At 31.4% G+C, this 23,925-nt stretch overlaps 1 protein-coding gene across 9 annotated transcripts in view; it reads left to right on the plus strand.

The window, feature by feature from the left end:
* LOC143249510 (aryl hydrocarbon receptor nuclear translocator homolog) overlaps nt 1–23,925 on the plus strand; it is a 138,428-nt gene that overhangs the window by 109,714 nt on the left and 4,789 nt on the right. For all 9 annotated transcript variants that reach the window (XM_076499480.1, XM_076499482.1, XM_076499484.1 and 6 more), the window contains 9 exons: nt 3,273–3,390; nt 11,441–11,470; nt 12,783–12,977; nt 14,466–14,649; nt 17,029–17,135; nt 19,381–19,531; nt 20,416–20,636; nt 22,532–22,767; nt 23,698–23,803. In XM_076499480.1, the coding sequence (XP_076355595.1) occupies nt 3,273–3,390; nt 11,441–11,470; nt 12,783–12,977; nt 14,466–14,649; nt 17,029–17,135; nt 19,381–19,531; nt 20,416–20,636; nt 22,532–22,767; nt 23,698–23,803 (1,348 nt within the window). The remainder of the gene's footprint in view (nt 1–3,272; nt 3,391–11,440; nt 11,471–12,782; nt 12,978–14,465; nt 14,650–17,028; nt 17,136–19,380; nt 19,532–20,415; nt 20,637–22,531; nt 22,768–23,697; nt 23,804–23,925) is intronic.

Below are 23,925 nucleotides of genomic sequence, written 5' to 3' on the forward strand. Positions count from 1 at the left end.
TTATCTTGTTTGCCTAATGCTGTCTGGGGTTCTTAACCATCAGCTCCACCTAAATCACTTCTTGAATTTTCCTTGTTTTAATATGTCATCTTTGATCACATTTGGGTAAGCCATTTCTGCAGGGCTGAGAATGGTACAGAACATTTTCTTATCAATTTTTTTCACCATGTGATCAGGTACTAGTTTCATGCCTTTATCTTTGGAGTTTTGTGATTCCATATGTCTTTTTGTGGGATGGTCTGTGTTTTACTCAACATCTATGTTTAGAGGATTTTACCAACACCATTAATTGGATTCTTACTTCAATTAGCTTCTTTCAGACAGGGATTAGTCTTAATATACTATTCTACTCCCTCTACAGTTGGCTCAGGTAATTGGATTTTTCCCAGTTGGGTAAGTTTTCTTGTTACATACCTCACATTCTGGTTTTTTTAGAATGTATAGTTTTAAACAAACCCTCCACTGAGACCATCCATTCTCCTCCTTAAATGCATTCAAAGGTGTTTTCTGTTATCTGATCCCTTAATTTGCGTTTTTATCTGAAATTTCATCCTCCCCCCATTGTCTCTATGCATGAATATTTCAACATATTCCACACAATGTCGGGTTTACTGCTTCCTCCCTTTCTTCTGGGTTGTTTTTATTTTCTGATGCTCATCTCTTGAGGTGGTAGGGTTTGGTTCTATCAGTAGGAGGCTTCAAAATAATGGTGTCCTGGTGAAAAGTCTCATCCTTTCACACCCAGACACTTCTGCCAGTTATAGGTATTTTAGTTCACACACTTCTTCTCCAGTTTGACTTATCCTAATTCATTTCAACTTTTTTGAAAGTAGTGGCATATATCACTCACCAAGTGAACACATTTTCTTGTTTCATTTGAGATAAACAGCAGATTTCCTTTTTGTTTTTGAACCAACACATTTGATATATGTCTCCTGGAGAATTGTGTTCCTGGTGCTTTATCTTTTTGGATTTTTATTTAATCTGCCTTTCATTCCTTGTTTTCTTCTTCCCACCATCACTTTCTGGTGTCTTCATCCCTATGCATCTTTCTTTTTCCCTACATGTCTACTCTGTTGTCCATTGGAGGTTTTTTGTATGTTGACCAATGGGTTTACATCTCATTTGTACATTTCCTATTCCCTGCTTTGGATAACTGTTTCTTCCATGTTGGGGTACTGTCATCCACCTGTTGTGATCCTTCAATTTTTAATAAGATTCTTTATCTCTGCCTATTTTTTTAATCAGGAATATGTCTTCTGGATTCAATTTTGTGGTGAGTGGTGCCTCACCATTATTCTTTAACTGTTTGAATCTGCATTGTAAGACTTGCATATTATGTAATTCCATGGCATGCAACACACAATGCAGAAGTGGGATATTTCACAAGATCACTAGTAGGTTTGCTTCTCTCACATTGTATTTACCAAGGGATTAGATGGATAAATCCTATCTCTGCCATACCATGTATTGAATATATTGGTATGGTCTGCTTTTCAAAATAGGGTTTCATGGTCACCCATTGCATTGTCGTAGGTGCTGTTATTTCTCCAGTCTCCACTGCACTTTTCTCCCCTTTCTTCTTCTAGTAGATATTGAAAGTCCTTACCACTTTCCAGTTCTAGACTACTGGGATGATGGACCATGGAGACAACCCATTGAATGAGTTGATGAAATACAAATAAAATATAGAAATTATTATAAAACTATTCAGTTGAGAATAAAGTGATGAAGTTCTGCTAGTGTAGATAACATGATATCTTCCATTATGAAACAAAAACAATGGGGAGTGAACCATCAAAATTACAGTTCACCCCTTTGATTGGGATCCTTCATCCTACCACCATGTGGATGATATGTCCAAGTGCCTTGGTTTTGGATTAGAGTTGAATATAAGTCCTCACACATTTATTACAGATGTCTATGTTCCCTCTGTCATTTATACTCTTGTTACTCCATCAGTGTTGTGGGTCATGGTGGAGACACTTGCAGATTGTCTTGATTCTTTCTCCTTGTGCTATACCTTAGTGCTTGTTATTCTGAGGCTGTTATTGTGCTTAGGATGGTTCCTGTCAGTTTCAATTTGATAGAGATGGATTACATTAAGCACACATCTTTTTGACACCAGATGCCAGGCTCCCAGATCTATCTTATCAGTTTCTCATATTAATGTGTGTACCATTCAAAATTGGGATGGTAGTATAGATTCCCTCTGGTCTTGTACAGGTGTGGTGAAGAAGGTATGATTCTCTTTCCTAACCCAACCAGATGGCTAGGTTTTGGATTGTTGTTGACTTGCCACCAGTAGGATCCTCTTTCTTATCCTACATGGATGTTGGTACCCAGTGGCTGGATTTTGGATTGGAGTTGACTTACCAATGTTATGATCCTTGTCCTACCCCTTTGCGAATGTTGATTCCCAGCAGCATGGGTTGTATGTATATATAGTTGGCTTGTTGTGCATGGTGTGTTGCACCCTAGCCACTTTACACCTAGGGGTACATCCTTTTATTCTCATCCACTTTTATATTCTCTAGGTTTGAGTTTCATGTCATCTGGTTTGGATCCAAATCCTGCCATACTTCTCTTCCACTTGGATGTGCTCCTCTGTTTTTCAGCCCATATATGCAACATCTTTCCCCAATGGGCAAAGAATTATTTTAGGAGTAGTGTTGTCTCCAAAACCAGAGCTTCAGTTTTGTAGCTCTCCTCTTAGGAAGGATATTTCTTCCTTTCCCTCTCATTAGTCACTCCACCTGTTCAGTGTGGGGTTTTAGATATTTATATAAGAGAAGGCAATATACTATATTGAAAATTATAATTTTCTTATACTGAAAATGTATTTCTGGTAGATACTTACTTCCTCTCACATTTCCCACCCTTCTTCCTCACTGAAAACTGATGCTTCCATTATCTATCAAAACTCAAAGTGATAGTTTGTTGGAATTGAATAGAAAGAGTCACTGGAGTCATGAGAGTATGTTGCACTCTTATTGCTGAAGGGTTGGTGCATGTAGGTTTGTGTAAGAGATTCATTGGAATCAGTCAGTTCTACCTGAGTGGAAGATTAAAGGCTTGTATTGTGCTTAAAAAAATATTTTTCATATAGAGGACAGCACTGAATGAGAATAGCTATTTATGTGAATAAGTACATTTTCAGCATAGGAAATAACTTTTGAATTTCTCTGTCATGCATATCTACCTAATTTATTAATGTAATTTTATGTGTGTTCAGTGAGTCAAATGAGAAATAAATAAACATGTTCTTTCAGGCAAACTGGTTGAACTCCAGCTTATTTGATCTGATTCATCCTGATGACATTGATAAGTTACGAGAACAACTCTCTACACAAGAATCTCCTAACTCGGGACGTATTTTGGACCTCAAAAGTATGTACTCCTGTTTTATTAAATGTGTGATACTCATCCTATACTTAAAAATACAGTACTAAATTAAGATGTTCTATTATTTTATATTTCTAAAAGTCTCTAACTAAAGTAAACAACAGTTTACCATTGATGACATGTCATGAGGCATTCCATGTAACCATTTTGATTGGCAAATGCTTTATTATGAAATATTAGGTCTTGCCTCTTTTACAGTTGAATTTGCTCATATAATTTGTAGTAAAATAGATTGTATTACTGAAAACGTCTGTATTGTTGTTCCTGTGTGTATATATATTTATGTTTTATGTTCGATTATTTATTTATTCCCAGTTGACAGAGAAGTCTAAATTAGAGTTTTGGTCAGAGACAGTTAAGAGACCAAGTTCCTAAAGCCTTATGCATACATGTGCTTCAGGCATCATCTTAATTTGGTTCTCCTTATGATTATCTGTAAAATGTATCTATTAGTGTATATTTCTTTTCAGCTTTTGACTCCAAAATTATGTAGTGTATTTGACTTATTTTCGTACAAAGTAAGTTAAACAACAGTACTCACAACCTGACTCATGTATGGGCATAGGCACTTCATTATATTTGTCAAATGTTTAAAACAACCTGTATTAACTACCACAAATATGAAATTTGGTTCTTTTGATTTTATAACACTTGATAAATATTACAATCAAACTATAAGAGGTTCAATAACTTGAGTGCTTTCAGAAGAACTCACCTATCTATTCCCATTCACATCACAAAATGGTAGATCTACTTTCTATGAGGCCTTATTGATAGAAAATGATATTTGTACTATGAAGAGTAAATCAGTGGCACTACTTACTTCAATTGATACTGGTTTTAATATACTTATCAATATACACCTTTAATACAAGGTCAGTACCTGTCATTAGCTCTGTGTAAAATATAATATTTCAAATCTATTTCAGAGTATTAGAACATAGATTTAAACTTATAAGAAGAGGATCTAATAGAAAAATTGTGTTGAAATACAAGTCTTCAATGCCAGAAGTAGTAATTGAATAACACCACAAACAAAAATCCATAAAATACATTTTTCTGATAATGTGCTTCCTCATACACCTTTTCTTTTGAAAATTTGAAATTAATTATTCATGTGGCCAAGAAATAGCCATAATTTATTTTTTGAGATTAATGATGACCCAATGACCAATTCAAGTAAAGATCAGTATGTGTTTCTTTTCTAAAAGTGTCATTTTAAGAGCATTAATCACTCCTATTTAGAAAGGATAACTAATTCTCCAGAAGAAATTTAATATTAGGATGTAATTAATTTAAACATGCTAAAGACTGTTCAACTGTTTGTCTAGAAACAAAGTTAGAAAATGTATAATCAACATATCTGACAAAAAAAACCATAATCATAGGTTAACTGTACTTTAAATTAATAATCAAACTTGTTTATAAAATATTAGCTAGAATGATGGCTAAAAAACTGCCCATACTTATTTCCTTAATCTGATCATAAAATTTCTCATTAAATTTAAGTATAGTTTGTGTTATTGTAAAGATTAACCTTCATTTGAAAACTTATGAAGAAAGTTGCATTCCTGGATTTTCATCTTGAATAAAGGAAGAAAGATCACAGTCAATAAATTCATTGATTGGTACTTGTGTAAGTAATGAAACAACATCAAAACTAACTAAAAACTAGAATTGAATGAAACTAATAACTTAGTAAAATGTTCTTTGTTTTTATAACACATTTTCTCTTTAATGCATAGTGTCTCAATATCCAGGGTAAAAATTTACCCAAATTTATAATTAAATGCTCTTGTGGTGGATACAGTAGGTCTGATAAGTGACCTATGATTTATGTATCATAGATAATCTGTAAATTTTGAGTATTTTTGCCTCACTAGATCTCAAAATGTTATAAAGAGGATAATTTGATAAATTTCTTTTCTTTAAATCTAATAAACATTAGTTCAGTTTCTTTTCTCTGTTTTAGTCAGGTTGTTAGTTAAAAGTTTATAATTCTCTTGATCACTCAATAATTGACTTATTTCAGTCAGATAATCACAATAATTAATCATGACAACATTAATACATTTGTATTCTGTATGGTAGTTTTGATATAGAATCATAGTTTACTAACATACCAATATGTACCAGTTTTTGTTACAGAAATGAAAATTCAAATACATTTCCAAATGATATTTTTAGGAAATTAAATGAATTAGCCACCAAAAAACCAAATTCCATGTTTTAATGTGAAGCATGTAATCAAATAGATGGAGTAGTTATAAATTCCATGCTAGTTTCAGTATTGAACAATTTATTTTTATGTCATTATGAAAACTAATGGTTGGAAGAATGGCTTAAGGAACTCAAGCACATTTACTATAGAAGATTTATTATTTTTTAATCTAAACTATTTGAATAGAAGCTAGTAAACATAGTGGCAATTGGTTTTACAAAAGAACATCAGGAGAATTGCAAATTGCCATTTCCTATACAATATGTATCTCCTCTCACACTGGAGCTTTTCTCAATCTTTATCTGCCTTCTGATGCATTTTTAAAAACATTATTCTCACCTAAGACATTTGTCTTTAAACCCCATAGTTTAAGCTGCTCGTTTAGCATTTATAATGCACGAGACAGTTCTCCACCAATAGGAGCATGGCACATACTCCTGGAGCAGCTACTTCCTTCTATATTACATTTTTTGTGTCTCATTTTCTCAGTTGACCCCATATGAGTAGATATGTTTCTAACTTAATTTCAGTTTTCAACACTGACTATACATGATTAAATGAATTTTTTTTTACATGTGTGCTTTTATTCAATCTTGCATTATGTGAAAATACATATTTTTGTTCTCTTTTCCACAAATATAATAATGTTTTCTACATTTCCTGTTTCTCACAGTTTCCAATACAGTTGCTGCTGTTTATGGGAATGCACATTTTTTCTCCAGGTCACAGGATCAACATTGTCTGCCAAAGCAGTATGCATTTTAGTTTGTCAAGTATTTACTTCTGCCATGTGGCCTAGACCTTCTTTTCCATGATGGTCAAAGTATGTTCCAGTTTTTCTGTATGTTCAAGACTTGGGAAATTTCTCTAGTTTTACTTTTTTTGATCCAGTTGCCATGCTGCCAAGTCTCTCAATTTGGTGGAAAAAAATGTTTGTTCTTTTCCTCCTTTCTACCTATTATTTCTGGCTCTTTCACTTGGCTTGATGGTAAGTATTTCAACTTGTATACTACAAACCGAGTTGCTATACCTGTGATAGGCACAGCTCAGGTGCTTGTTGTGTGGCATTGTCCTTATTTCTACACTTAAAAATTTAGTATTTCACATCGTTATTATTCATGGTAAGGTGGATATTACCATATACTTTGTGGTATATGTCATTTTTCAATGGAGTGTTGAGTAGATATTAGTTATTACTTTGTATATTTTGACAGTTTGTGTGTTCAGTATTATTAATTCCTTTGTTGACTAGGTACATTTCCAGAGTTTTTCAGGTTGATTTATAATACTTTTAATTATATCTGTAATTTTAATTTAATTATCAGAGTAGTTTATGGTTATCTCTGAATCATTCTCTTTTTTAATTATTGTTCAAAATATGGCTTATAATCCTCATCTTAGTAATTGTTGGATGTATTTTATTTTTAGTGTTACATCACCAACATGTTTGTTTATGCACATTTTGTAGGTTTGAGTTTTGCTTTGCCTCCAATTCCTCTTTTTTTCTTTTCTTAATACAAAATAACAACTTTTCTTCACATAATCTTCATTTTGGGGTTTACCCCATCGGTACCCACATCATGGCTAGTTCTTTCTCATTAGCTGTTAGTTAATACTTGTATTATTCTGTTGTCTTTCTATTTTCCTACAAGTGCTATGTGGCATTTTCAAGAACACAAAACTTTTTTTGTATTCTAATGTTAGTGTTGTTTTCCTATGTTCCTCCACTTTGGTTTTTATTGCACTTGGGTTTGGGATTTCATGTGCCTTGTCCCTGTTGAAATTTCTATCTACATGTTTTTGTCTTTCATGGTGTGACTGTCTTTGTCAGCATTTAACTACTTCCCTGTCTCATATAGTGTCAGGTTTTGGTGGGATGAGAAATATTAATTGGGAGGTGTCTTCTCTCTTGAGAATTCAAACTGGCTCCATTTTTGCATACTACAGTTTTTGAGGCATGTTTTACTTCTTTCAAGTCCTGTATCAAAGAATGCTATCTCTATCACTTGTCTTTTGTCTTATACTTGACATCCTCATCCCTTTTCTTCATTTCTTTCTTCTGTGCACATCTTGGATGTAGACAATGATATGGTCTCTCCTCCATAGTGGGGTCAAATCCTATGGAAGCTGAGTTTCTCTCTTTTCTTGACTTTTGAAAAACCTTCACTTCTGTCCTATGGATTTAATGGATTTTTTCAGAGTATGGATCTATTCATTACCAGTGCTCATTTTCCTTATTGTTCTTTATCATTCAATTTTCTTCCTTCAAGGGAACCTGTCTCAGTAAATTAGTTACCCAATGTCAGGTGACACTTTACTGGGAACTATAGTGCCAGTTTTTCCAGTTCAGCCAAGATATTTCCTTTCAGCCTTTAGTTTTTCCCCTCCTTAACTGATGAATGGATGCTTGCCATGGACCTCTTCTGCCTCCTTTAGCCTCTGGTTCTTCTTCATTCCACCAGGGTGGGAGCTATTACGTTTTCAGACCTTATATATGGGTGTGTGTTCAGTTTAGTTGTTGCATCTTTTTCTGTATTCTCTTAGTCACTCAAGGGCAGGGGGATATTTTTCTGTTCCTGACTCTTTTGTTTGGTTTCCTTCAGATCCATTCTGCATTTTCTTGAGTAGTCACAAGCTTCACTGGACACCTATCAGTATTAATCATCCAATCTATTTCTCTCAGGACAATTAGTTTCTAGCTTCTTCCTGTTTTCAATCTAAATCAGTTTGCTCCTACAGGAAGCAGATTGTGTAATTTGGCTCTTTGATACAACAGATTTCCTCTTTTCTCTGTTTTTAGTTCTTGTGGGGTACTTTATTTATTTCACAACATCAAGTGGACCCTGTATTTTCCAGTTAATATTTGGGATGTGGAGCATTTAGCCTTTGAGACCCTTTCCTTTCTTTTCTCACTATCTTGAGAGGTTCTGTATCTTTTGGGGATTTAGACTTCATTGGTTACTCTCATACCCTTCCATAGCACTTATATGTTACCTTTGGTAGGTTTTCCTTGACTAAGAGCACCTCTGCTTGGATTCCTTGGTTGATCTGATCATATTTAATTCTTTATTTGTTTTGAATTTTGCGCAAAGCTACTCGAGGGCTATCTGCACTAGCCGTCCCTAATTTAGCAGTGTAAGACTATAGAGACTGCAGCTAACCATCGCCACCCACTGCCAACTCTTGGGCTACTCTTTTACCAATGAATAGTGGGATTGACAGTCACATTATAATGCCCCCACAGCTGAATTGGTGAGCATGTTTGGTGTGATGGGGATTCAAACCTAAGACCCTCAGAATACGAGTCGAACACCTTAACCTACCCGGCCATGCCGGGCCATTTCATTCTTTCCTGGAACAATAATCTAAGATATCTGATGAGGGAGGGTGCTAGGCCAACCACCATCAGATCCTCCTCTTAATACTGAGTTCAAGTTGATAGTGCCCTGTTTCTACAGTTGAGACCAGTAGATGCTTCCCCTCTCTCAGTAAATCCAGTTGTAGGATGAATTTTCCCTGTTCTTATAGTTGAGCTTGGGGTACTTCATCTGTCTTGTAATACTGGTTGTGGGACATTACTATAGTTGGGAGATTTTATGCATGCTACTTGTAATTCCTATTGCACATAGTTTGCTCTTACAATTAAGTGGATGTTGATCTTTTTCCTGCTCATAATACCAACAACAGGAGGTATCCCTGTCCTTATGGTTGAGTTGAATTTTACACACTGATCACTGTTTGCTTACTTCCTCATTATATTTCCAATTGCTTACAGTATTACATCCTGTTTACTTGTGGCTATCTATTGTTTGTAGTCTGCTCACCCTGGCCATGTTACACCATTGTCATACACCTCATAATACCAATGATTTGACATGAAACCTTGTCTTTCTGGTTGGGGAGAGTCTTCCTTTAGTGTTTTCTGATGTATTTATTTATTTATTTGGTACTCAATGCTGCCAGAGTTACAAAATATCAAATATTACAAAAAATCTCAATTATAAAATCATATGCACTAAATAACTCTGATTCACACACATACATATTTTACGATTATTGGTAGGACTAATGGCAAAATGGCATTGCATTAAGGAGGATTTATAATTCATTGTGTTAAAACCAGAATTAACTTAAATAAATAGTGCCACTGAATAACCTGCTGAAATACTTCTTATTTTCTGAATAACCAATTTCTATCCATTGTTATTTTTCTAATATCAGGAATAACCAAAGCATACATTTATCGTTAATTCTATTGAATGTATTTATATGAATGGTATTTTTCAAAGATGCTTTTATTTAGTTTCATATCAGACTTTGAAAATATACTATAAATTTGGATGGAAATTTTATAAAACTCATAGTAATACAAATGGTTAAAATTTATTTGTTGAGATATTATGTAGTCAAGGAATTAATGTCACATTTTGGAAGACTTTCATTAACCACCACCAAAAACACATGCATCACTTACAATAATCAAACAACACCTAAACATTACATTAGTGTAGCTTATATAATGTTTAAAGTTTAGTATACTCCAATCCTTTATAGTGATAACACATGATGAGACACACATTTGGCATGTAATGGTGTTTATATACAAGGGAAACAATGTCTCTGTAGCCATAAAGAATATCAAAGAAGTTTAGAGAAATGATTTGAACATTTGTAAGTGTTAATGATAGTTCAGCAAATTTTGTTCAGGTGAATTTAGCCTTAAAAATTGTGATGGCAGGGGCCAGTGTGTTGGAATTAATATTGATGCTCTGTAGATGCTTGTTGGGTCTAACCTGAGGCAACATACTCGTGAAATGGCCCTGAAATTGTGTATCTCTCATGAAACAATGCATAAATATCTAAGGAATATGGGAAAACAACATGAAAAAGGTTTTTGAGTGCCTCAGAAACTCTCCAGTGATCATCGTTTTCAACATATGAACGTTGCTTCGTCCCTTCTAGTGTGTGATGCGCATTAAGCATTTTTGAACAGAATTGTCACTGGTGATGAAAAATTAATACTCTGTGCCAATATTAAATGCCAAAACCAATGGCTCAGTTCTAACCAAAAACCACTTCCAACCCAAAAACCTGCACTCCATCTGCTGAAAGTGATGCTTTGCATTTTGTGGGACACCAAAGGAGTAATTCATTTCGAACTTCTCAATCCACAGTGAATTGTCAGTGCAGAGATCTATAGTCAGTAAATGGAACATTTAACTCAAGTCCATTATCAGAAATGTCCTTCACTCATTAATCAGAAAGCTGTTCTTTTCCTCAACAGTGCACATCCACATTGACACTTTTGATGTAACAAAAGATTATGGAGTCTGTAAGATGGAAAACATCATGATAAGAATGGAGACTATTTCATTTAATAAATATTTTGTTTTAATATATAAGTTGTTCAGTTTTATCATTTAAAAAAGCAACATTAATTTCTTGATGACCTAATAATAAAAAAATGAACTTTTTTTAAATATAGTAAAATAATAGTTATATTAATTATGAAAGGATTATTTTTTGTTATTTGGTAATTCTCAATGTTTATAAAGTTCAGTTACTCAACTATTTTGAAGTTAATTGATATGTTTGTAACTTGAGAAATGAAACAGGTAAATTGTTGAATGACACTATTATGCATTTAATCTCTTGTATAATTTCCAGTTGTTATTTAGTGGCAATGTTTATGAATATTTTTTATTAGATCATAATTACAAGATAATAAAGTTCATGAAAGGAACTTGGAATACCAATGTTTATTGTTGTATATGTAAGTTGAATATTCTATTTGTTTCTTTTTATTCTCTCTAGCTGGCACAGTTAAAAAAGAAGGACATCAGTGTAAGTACAATACTGCACAGAAATGTAACAGTAGAAAAATGCAGTTGGTAATGATATTAATAGAAACCTAAAGAACAGTTGGGCATATAAATAGTAAGGCAAGTTTTAAGGAATCAGATAACAATTACGACCCAGTAAGGAACGTGCATCTTGACATAAACATTGATTGTACATATTCTCTATACTATTTTATTGATCAGTATATAAGATCACACTGATAACAGCATTGTAAAACTTAATTAAATCTAACTAGTAAGAAATGTGTATACTTGTAAGGCAAATTTTCTAAAGGAATCAGATAACAATTATGACCCAGTACGGAATGTGCATCTTGACATAAACATTGGTTGTACATATTCTCTATACTATTTTACTGATCAGTATTTAAGATCACACTGATAATAATACTGTAAAACTTAATTAAATCCAATTAGTAAAGAAATGTGTAAGAATTTCAGAAACATCACCAAGCTGGTGTTATGTTATTGGTAATGAATAAATTATAATATAAATTTTAAAAAAAAATATTTACTAAATTGTAAAGCTAAATAAAAGCATAATGGTTAATTTTATTAAACTAAGGAATATACATTATGAAGACAAATGAAACACCCACAATATAAATGTATGTTAAAATTTAAGTAGCATCTACATATCAGCAGAATTGGACGGTTTTAACTACAACTATGTAAACTTTGTTTATCATTAGTAAGATAAATAATATAAATTTCAATAGTTAAAAGTTCTCAAAAGGTAATTTGATATATGTGTATCAGACAAGGGTTATAATGGTAGGTTGATATCTGATTAACAGCTGTGATAAATATATTTATATTACACTGATAATCAGTTGTGTAAGTGTGATTGAATTTGATAATTATGCAATTATGTGTAATAATCAGATGTAAGAATAATGCTATTCTCACTTTAATCACTCTTTATGTAACTGTAACTGAATGAGCAGAAGAGTGCAAGTTGATACAAACTCATCAGGAGTTATGGAAATGAGTATGTTTATGCTACTCTGATTATGTCTTGTGTAACTGAATGAACTGATAATGATATGGAGATATGTATTCATCAGGAGATGTGAAAATAAGAGTGTTTATATTACTCTGATTACTACTTGTGTAGTTGTAACTGAATATGCTATCATAACAGAATGCCAATACAGTATATTTATGTGAAACTGATTATGCTGTTGAACTTCTGTTATGGGTTAAGTAATCAAGAAAATGATTATTATAGTCACGAGAGATGTGACAATAAATGTATTTGTGCTACACCAGATTCACCCTTGTATAATCTATAGCTTCAATGCGTGTTTGCATGGGGTCTCGGCGAGGATTCATTTGTCGAATGAAAATTGGAAATTTCCAGCCTGATACAATAGCCACCAACCATTTACATCATATTAGGCAACGCAATATCATTGGACCTTCCACTGAGGGGCATGCATTTGCTGTAGTACACTGCACTGGTTATATAAAAAACTGGCCTCCAGCAGGTATGTATTGCTAAATGATACTTGAAAATACAAAGTATAATAAAATCTATAAGTACAACTTTATAGATAATTGGTTCATCATACTTTTATGCTATTATTTTTGCATTTTTCATCACAAAATCATGACATTCTAACTTCTAAAACTGAAAAATAACAATGCCAAGATTATCTCTTCAAGTACACTGTCTTGTCCAAAATATTGTCTAATAATATATATTATATACAAACCCTATTGCTTTTAGTTCCTCAATAAACTCTTTGTAGGCAACAGTGTAGACAAATATTTCTAGATCACCTTAATATATTGTACATTTGTCTTAATTGACTTTCACAATATGCAAGTTAGACAATTTATTCAATTGAGCTTTAATATCATACTGTAGAATGTTACAGAGCTGGGATCCAACTTCATTGTATTAACTGTTGTTGTTATGGAGCAGTTCACAGAAATGTGTCTTGTAATTTTTTTTAACTATCAAAGACATAAATTATGCTCCTGAAAAATAGTTTTTTGAAAGAAGTAATTGTTATTGTCTGTTTTTTTTTCATCATCTGGCTGAATAAAGTGTGTATCAGTTTTTAACTTTTCTCACAAATTTATTATCAGATACATTCCTACAAATGGGTACATAGAATGATTTTTAAGTAATTATTTTGTTAACTTGAAACTTTCAGCTTTAGTTTAGTGGGATCCTCTTTACTTTATTTTGAGCTTGATTGATATCATTTTTTATTACCTATTTTAGTATGTGTGTATAGTTAAAATATGAAATAAAATTAGTTAGAATATGATCAACATAACTCCTAGTGTTATCAGGAAAGGGACATTTACCTAATTGAAGTTATTTGTAAATCTATTTCACTTGGTAGATGTACTTGTTATTCAAACTTTTATTTTATCTTGCATTGATCTTAAAAGTGATTTAAAATCAACTGTTTTCTGAGTTAGCTTTGAAAATTTGAGTGTTTTGTAAGCAGTACTAATCTGTGCTGATAGTTGTAAGAACCCAACTGAAAAAATATTTAGGTAAATGGAAAATAATGAAAGTAATAATAATAGTTGAAGTTTTATTTCCAAGATTTAAGAAGATTGTATCACTAAAGAAATAGAGAGAAATTTAAAACTTTAAATTTTTAGTAATGAACATCATATATAATCAAAATAGAAACCATTTATTAACTAGTGTTATCTGGTAATTTGAAAAATGATATTAAAAATACAGAAACTGCCACTGAAAATATTGAATTTTCATATGCATCAGCTGTTACACTCCAAACTATGTAAGTCTTTTTACTGTCTTTGAGCAGCTTAACAGAAAAGCTTAACAATTCACTATTTTTATTTTCTTACAAAGCTATCAAAATTAGTTTTTGTGAAGTTTCATTGAATTGGATCAAAATACCTGAATTCAAGATGGTTTACTTTTTAATTTATAAAACAGAGACAGTTTATTGACATGACAGCTTCATGTTGATTTCTGTTTCTAGGTGTTCAGATTGATCGCATAGAACCTGAAGATCCTCACAATAGTAGCCATTGTTGTTTAGTTGCCATTGGTCGACTACAAGCTACAAGTACTCCTAACCCGAATGACTTAATGGGGTCTAATTCATTGAATGAATTCATTTCTCGACACAGCATGGATGGAAAATTTACATTTGTGGATCAACGGTAAATACGAGGATTTTTTTGCTTTTGATAATCAACATTTTAAAGTTATGACAGAATATTCACTTTTTTGTGACAACTTGACATGTAGAGTTCTGGAACTATGACTTATAACTTTACTTAAAAGTTGTATAACTTCAGACTAATGATTTTAAAATTAAGTTTAATTTCATTATAAGCATGACCCTCATAATTTCTTAGTAGTTTTACCCTTTGCTGTGTATAAAGAAACTCAAAATCAATCTGTTACCATTGTTACTTTATAAGGTATGCTCTGATTCATTTAATGCTGCTGCTAGCATTTAAGCTGATTAGTATTTTAGATAGTTAACCAAAATAGTAACTTTACATATAAGTTGGTGAACTTTGTAATTTTGCATAGGAAACTTTGTTACATAGGAAAGGAAAATGCATAGAACTGTATTTAACTCATAAAATGACATAAGATAAAAATCTTTATTTAATTATTCAAAGATGATATAGTTTGCTAAATGTAGAATTATGTTTCAATTTTTACTTTTTGTCAGGTGCTAATTTTTGTTTTTCACTGTTGCTGTGCTTTTTTCTTTCTCTCTGTTTATTATAAATGTTAATATTTCAGTGAAAGTGCAGTGAATTTTATGAAATTTACAAGTAAGGTAGAAATACAAACTATCTAATTCTGAGTCTTTTCTGGCCTTTTTCAAAACTTGCCTTACACTGTCTGACACTAATTAACCATTACTCTTGTTAATATCTTTGTGCTTGATCATGTGTGTTATTGAACAACTTAAACACTTATAACAGGGTTTCCTATGGTAAAAATGCAATGTATTTGTAACACATAGATGATAAACTTTTGATTACACTTTGATACTTATTAATTATGAGCAACTGTATTGTATCCATTTTCAGACTAAACTGAATACGAATTTCACTAACCAATTAAAAAAATACACAATGAAATCTAAGCTTTCTGTTAGCTTCAAAATATATGCATTTTTACAACATCACTATTTGCAGTTACATGATCTTTAGTTAGAGTCCATTTAGAGCATCACCAAGTAATTACATATCCTTGTTATACATAAAAAAGAAGAAATGAAGAATTATATTCGATATTATTTAAGCATGGTTACATGAAACATTCTTATCAATCTGAAAGAAAAATGTACAATCATTAAAGCAGTGTACAAACTAGAATATAAGTATAATTGAAACCATTTCAGTGAGACAAGATATTATGTAGCTACATAGATTAACAAAACATAACCATAATATTCAGTTAAGTAAAACCAGAATTCTCTTACTTCAAAAAAATGGTTCACCACAAAACAATAGAAACCAATACTGATGATCCAGAAGCTTGAGAAGTGGGCCCAGGAATCTGGGAAACTGTAACATCAATCCATAATATTTCACATGCTGTAATGTCATATATTTTCTCATATTACATTCTAAAGTAATTATTATCATAGCTATTATTCCTTTTATGTTATATTTTTAACAAATATTACCTTGCTCTTTTCATGGTTTTTTACCTTTATTGGTATTCAATATATTTATTTCCTTTTTTTTCTGTTGTTATAATGCATCTTGTGAGCATCATTGATTATTAGTTTGTATAACTGTGTCAATAAGATGTATGTACATTCTGAATCTTTTATGTTTATTTAAATTCTTGATCAATTTCACCTGTCATATACTACAGAACAATGGCTGAAAGTTGAGTAAAATGTGTTTATTCTATTCATTAAATTATTTCTCACCCACCTTATCAGCCTCAATCAAAAAATATGTAAATCCAGCATATATATTCTATAAATGTATTTTTTTTCCATTTTCATGTGAATCAACAATCAGCGGAAAATGCACTGTTTTAGGATTATTTTAATCAAAACAAATGAACTACAGTGTAGTGAAATTTTAAAACATATATTGCTAAAATATGATCATAATTTGAATATTTGAATTTTATTTGTCTGTCATATTACACTTAATATATGCAAAATAGGAAGATACCTTTAATTTGTACTTTTTTTTAGGATAAGTTTCTGAATGTGTGAATTGCCTTCTAGTGACACAGTGATGAGTATGAGAACTGGTAACATTAAAAATTGGGTTTCAATACCCATGGTTTACAGATCAGAGATAATCTATTGTATAACTTTTTTTTGCTTAACAACAAAGAAATATTAATAAACACGATCAAAATTTTGTTATTGGTAAACAACTAATATTTGTTTAAGAAAGCTTTTGCAAAACAAAAAATTTGAAATCGTAAGTTTGGTGAACTGACAATTAGTAAAAAGCTCTGTAAGTAATGAATTTGAAAGTTAGAACTTATATGCAATGTTTTTGCAGGGTTTTTATAGAATTTAGACCAAATTATTTTTCCTACAGTGTATATGGGGTTTTAGGATACCAGCCACAAGAACTTTTAGGGAAAACTTGTTTTGAGTTTTTCCATCCTGAGGACCAGACCCATATGAAAGAAAGTTTTGAACAAGGTATTGTTGATATGCCATACATATCTTGTGAAACATAGCAGTCTTTATTCTCAGGAGTAAACGCCTTTTACTAAAACATGCAGAATAAATAAAAAAGGTGATAAAACTTATCGTTTTTATTATTTATCAAATTGCTGACCAACTGTTAGTCAACATCACTTGAGAAAGTCATGCTCACTCACTGATCATTAAATGAGGCAAATGTTTGTCAGCTTAACTATTTAGTCACATTTTAATCTCTCACACACCTTTACTGGCCTAGTGGGAAAACATAATTCCAGTTTACTGTTGATTAAATACTTATATTGCCTTTTTGTGTTTTTAAATAATTTGCAAAAATCACTACACTAATTCAAAACTCAGTGCAGACAGTCGATATTTTAATACTATGATTTGATCTCAGATTTATAATAAACCACAAGATATAGATATTAAATAATTTACATAGACTGAAAGTAAAATTCATAACATGATAAGTATCTTATGTATCTTTATGCGTGTTTTACATCAGTATGAGGTTTAAAAGAACAAAATAAATCATTTTAAAATAAGTGTTTCTGCAAATTTAAAAAGAAAAAGGGTCTATTTTAAATACATTGTAGTTTTAAACTGTAAATATCTTTTAAAGTAACATATTTGTGCCAGTTGTCTTTCTGAAAGTGTTTTGTATATTACATTAATAAATTAATTGTTAGTAAGCATGACCAAACATTTGGCCAAGCATGGCCAGGTGGATAAGGCACTTGACTCGTAATCTGAGGGTCGTGGATTCGAATCCCCGTCACACCAAACATGCTCACTCTTTGAGCCATGCGGTCGTTATAATATGACGGTCAATCCCACTATTCATTGGTAAAAGAGTAGCCCAAGAGTTGGCAATGGGTGGTAATAACTAGTTGTCTTCCCTCTGGTCTTACACTGCTAAATTAGGGATAGCTAGCACAGATAGCCCTTGTGTAGCTTCATGCAAAATTAAAATTAAAAAATCAAACATTAGAAAACTTTAATGTTAAGTGTTTTAAACATTGAACTGCTAATTATGTTATTACAAATGTCATAAAATATTAAGTATGTTGTATTAAAACAATTTTGAATACATAAATTAACAAGTCATGTGACAACCACAGTTGAAAGAAAGTTGTGGTGAAGTAAAACATATAAGAGCTAAATTTTAATATAGCTTGGCATTTTGTAGATAGTGTGATGCAATTGATATTTTTTTGCCTTTGTAAAGGGTATGTAACAGTCCTTTGTGATACAAAATATTTTAACTCTCAAGCTATAAAAAAGTATTGAGATTAAGAACTTAGACCTTTTACTGTACTTAATAACATCAAACAACAAAAGAATATGGATCATTTAGGAGAATTATGACTCTACCCCAGCCATGGTAAACAAATTGCTCAACAGTGTAACAGGTAAGAATCTATTAAAACGAGGACCAGCAGTAAAATCTATCTACAAGCTCCAGACACCAGTACATAACATAACCAAAGAGGATCTCTGCCTGGAAAATAAACACTAGTCATGTGTATGCAAGTTAAATTTATGATGTATTGGTCAAATCAATGGACACAGCCTCTTTGGATTTCTGGGTGACCAGACTATTAAATTGAAACCTGAAAATTTGTTCTTGTCCACTAGAATGATTACGGAAAGAATCAGGAGGGGTTTGTGTCCTTTGGACATGACAGTCTTATAATGGAGTCTTTTGAAATGGGAATTACACTGGAGCACTATTATCAAGATTCACATTTTTCAAATAATGAATTATTGAGGCTCCAAAATTGTTTTAATATGCGATACTCAGCTTTAAAATATAAATGTGTGTAGAATTGGTTATACAAAATATACAAACCTTTTATCAAATCTTCAGATATTTGTGATAATAAATATTTTACACCAAAAGGTATAAAACATGATAAAGGATGGTAATTGTATGCCATTAATATTAAGGATAAACTAGATGAATATTGTTGAAGTTGAAAGCATTTACAAACTTTTTTTCAGTTTAATTTCAAGTTATGAACTAAATTTTTATATGCTTGTATTTAATGTTTGTCATTCATGAGTAAATTATATTAAATAATATTTATGTTTAATTTGAATTTATTATCTATTACAATACTGATTTAAAAAGCTACTTCATATAAAGAACATATGTTTGAAAGAGACAGCAGTTTAAAATATTTGTGAGAAATCATATTGAATTTATGGATACTAATGGTGTTTATTTTGTTTGTAGTATTAAAACTGAAAGGCCAGGTTATGTCTGTCATGTATCGTTTCCGTGGGAAGAATAGGGAGTGGATATGGCTTCGTACAAGCAGTTTTGCATTCCTTAACCCGTACACTAATGATGTAGAATATATAGTGTGTACCAATTCATCTGCTAAGTAAGAACTTTTTCATGTTACTTTATAAAAAACAAGTTAATTTAAAATATACTGTAATGACAGTATATGTGCCAAATTATGATTCATTGATATTCTTTCAATTGTAAGTAAGATCTGTGTATTTAACAATAGCAAATTTTATCAAATTGTAAAGTTTTCCTGATTGTTTGTAAAGTAAAAACCATTTTATGTCATACCTATATAGCAGCAAGCCAAAAAAGAACATCTTATTTACCATGTTTGCTATCAGTTTAAGAGTGAAATATATGTTCCTACATGTCTGACAAACAGTAGCAGATGCATTTTAAATTAAGGGTTTATGTGTAATGTAACCCATAATGCAGTATGTTTTAAGTATACATATTCTTTGTCTGTATTAAATGAGCCTAACAATTTGTGTTCTTTAAAGCTGTGTTCAAACATTTTTATTTATTGGGATATCACCTCCTAGTGTCCACCACTGGTGCCATATTAGAAACATTTGTGTTCTTTCAACAGTGACAAATCAAGATTTAACTCTGTCTTTTTATCTCTGTCAGATAGAAACTTTTTTCACAATCCCTCATAAAGAACAGGATAAGAATGTATTGTATTTGTTAGCATGTTTGCTAAATAAATTTATATTTACTCAATGTAGAAAATTAACAAGTGAACTTTATGTATCACTACACTAGCCAAATGAGAACCTTTTCATATTCTAAAAATAATAACATGTTAAAGAAATGTGATGTGTATACCATTGTTTCTATCAAGTATTACTAACTTGTTTTATGGTGTTTTTTTTACTCTTAGCAATATAAAACAAAAGTTACGTATATATGATAAACAAAACTCCTTTTCATTTTTGAGTAAATATCAGATGCTTATTGAATTACTTGTTACAGGAGCCTACATCATCAGCAACCAGATGTTACCATCCCAGTAAATGAAGGTCCCACTAGTGCTGCATCAACTGTAAGTGCAGATCCAACTATGGGCCAATATCCAGGCCACTCCTTGCCACCTGCTGGCATGATGCCATCCCAGGGAAAGCCAGAAGGGTTAGACTACAGTATGCAACGTTCAGGAGAAATCTATCCCGTGATTCCTAGGGCACATATACAAAGTAACTAATTAACATGAGTAAACTTAGACCCCTAACTTTACTTGTTGAAGTAAGTTATTGTGTCTAAGTGTAAATGTAAAGATTAAAAGTCTTAAAAAATTTGTATTTTGTTAAATGAAAAACTTTAGATGTGTGTAAAATTCAGATCTTGACTTCATTGATTAAAAAGAAAAAAATACTGGATTCAAAACCTTTCATAATTAGGCATTACATACCCATGATATCTCCAGTATTTCAAAACCATTCCATGGAATCAGAAAATTTTCTTGAAACTTAAAGAATTTTGAAACCTCTATAGATATTATAATTTAGTTTCAGTAAATTATGTGTTGGATTAATTTCAAATATTGGATTTTAAAATAACAAAAAACCCTTTTTGATATCATTTTATGAGTTCAAGCTAAATGTAATTTGTACTTTTCATAATTTATTTTTATATTCTTTCTAGTTTTGCCTTCCAGTAAACCATCATAAATGGAGATTATTAATTTTATTAATTGCTGAAACTGCATAACTTAAGTTTGGAATTAAATCTTAGATTTATAACTCAAACTTTAATATTATATATGAGTTAATTTCATAATTTAAAAGTAAATATTAAAAGAAAACATCTAAATATAGATTTTACTGAGTTATGTGATATGTTAAATGCAGCACTGTTTAAAATTAGATGTTTGTTATGTCAAAAATACTAAGTCTATAGTTTCAAACAAATTAGGAACTCAAGTTAATAATATTGTCAAGTTAGAATATGAAATAAGAATCTTGTATCTTTTTATTTTTCTGAAATATGGCTTATGTACTTAATCAAACACAGTGGCCCCATTCACCTCTTTCCATTTTTAAATTGTACTTTATATAGTCTTACTACACGACATGACATGTGAATAGCAAATCAACTACTTAAAATGTTCTCAGAGTGGTTTTCTCAGCCACTTTAATCTTTGCAAAGGCAACCACATTCTTTTAATCCAAGATTTCAATGATACAGGTGTCTTTAGTTTGCTCGAAGTTTCATATTTTTTAAAATCTGAATCATTTTAGTTATTAAGCTTAATAAATTATAGTAGTATTCTATGGTATCAGTGTAGTTACTAGTGATTTTTTTGGTTACCCAACACTATATATAAAACCTAAAAAATATTTTGTTTGATATCCTCCATGTATGAAAATTTAAAAGGCTTGGTGACCTATGTCTAATGTTAACTAAGCATAACTGGAAGGTCAGTATGATAAAAATATATATGTAAATAGCATTAAGAGACATAAGCTACATAGACTAAACATTTGTATTTTTGTGTTATAATATGTAGCCATTCTAACATGAAAAAAGCATAATTTGTATTTATTTCCTAATTTTTTATGATGGTTGGAAGGTTGGTTGAGTGACAGACCCCACATAGTTAAAGTATAGAAAATAACATAAAATATAGTCTTACTGAAAACAATAATTTGAAATGTTTTTAGGAGGTTCTAGAAATTACACAAATAATATTTGAGAGTTTTGGGATGAATTTTTTTTTAAATCATAATGTGAAATCACTTTGTACTCAGATCAGTAACAAAGACTATTTTCATAAACAAATCTTTAGTAAACATTTTTTATAAAAATGTGATTTTTTGTATACAAAATGCTTGTAATCTGTAATAAAAGTCTACCATATTTTGTGAAGATACACATGCTGTATCAAACTTTGTAGTGCAGTTGCTTAATGCATGCATGTAAATGAAATCATGTATATTATAATAAGCCCGTAGCAAAGGGATTAAATAATAATAGTTTTACATTATTTATACCACATTTTCATAACACAAAAGGGATAGATACCTAGTTAAAATATGTTGATATTGATCTGCACATTTTACAGCTTGAATACTGTTGACATATACCTTAGGTTCTCATGGACTGCAAGAGCGGCGTCCCGGTTCTGGACATACAATGTATGGGAGTTATGACCCATTACAACAAACTCACTCCAGCATGAACTATCCAAATGCCAGTCTCTCAGGAGCAATTGTTCAACAACCTTTATCCAGCACTGGAGGCATATTAACTCGCATTGGGAAGCAGTCTCCAGCTACTTCAGATTCTTCTCCACAATCGGCCTGGTCACATCGGCATGTAGTTCAGGTGATAACGTGTTTATTTATTGTTTCCCTTTTTCTGTTCATATAATGTATTTTATCTATAAGCCTTAATCAGCTGTGTTACAAATATATTTATATTTACAGTTTTTCTTAACTTTTCTTATTTTACCACCTTATAGACATATGCAAGTATCCTGTTTTGCAATTATTCCTCAACCAACTGTATTATTGATACTCTTATTTATAACTAAGTATCCTGTTTTGCAATTATTCCTCAACCAACTGTATTATTGACACTCTTATTTATAACTAACACCTTTTCTCTATGCCTTTATGTTAAAAACATGTTTGCAGTTATTTGCTTTTTCAGCTCTCCTTATGTGTGTTATAAACCATGTTAGGTTATCCTTTCCTACTTCATAAATCTTCCTGTTTCATGATGTTAAGTAGCTGTTCCTTACCAAGATCTTCCTAGGTAATATGTGATAATTAAATTAGAATATTTTCACAATAAAATTTACAATCCAATAACTCTATTTGATTATTAAAACCTGTGTCACTACCTAAGAGAATCAGTGTTACTCAAGTTGAAACTTTGGGCAAAGGGGGAATGTCTTATTTCTTTTTGTATGTGTGTACAAAGGTAAAAAAAAAAAAAAGATAAATGGTTTATTGAGATGTTCATAAGGTTTGTTTGAGTTTCTTGAATTACCAGTCTTATTATGATAAAATTTATGAGACCTGATGACCATGATAAGTATTCTGAGAGCATTGGATTCAAGAAATATCAATATCCATGTGACTGTTTTGATAAATATTTTAGAAATCAGTAGACATAAAATCAATGTCACATTTTCATTTTTTCCTAGTTTAATATGTTAAGTATTTCTTTCATTTTGTGTAATTGTTTCTCCTTCTGAGCTTTTTACAAACAAGCATGACAAAACTATATTTCATTGTTTCTGTACTGAAGCCTGGATCAGAACCTTTCAGCCAAGGATATACCCAGATGAGCCCACCTTCTCGAAGTCCATCTGGACCAACTTACACCCAGCTCGGTGCAGCTCCTGGATCAAGAGGTATCAGGATTTCAGTACTCTGAAATGTTAAATATCAAACTGCTGTTTTGTTATGTAAAGATTGTCTGAAAAACAATAAGAGAGTAAATGAAAGGTTAACCTCAATAAATTATTGTTCATAA

This window comes from Tachypleus tridentatus, chromosome 4, assembly GCF_004210375.1.
Source record: "Tachypleus tridentatus isolate NWPU-2018 chromosome 4, ASM421037v1, whole genome shotgun sequence".
Classification (NCBI taxonomy): domain Eukaryota; kingdom Metazoa; phylum Arthropoda; class Merostomata; order Xiphosura; family Limulidae; genus Tachypleus; species Tachypleus tridentatus.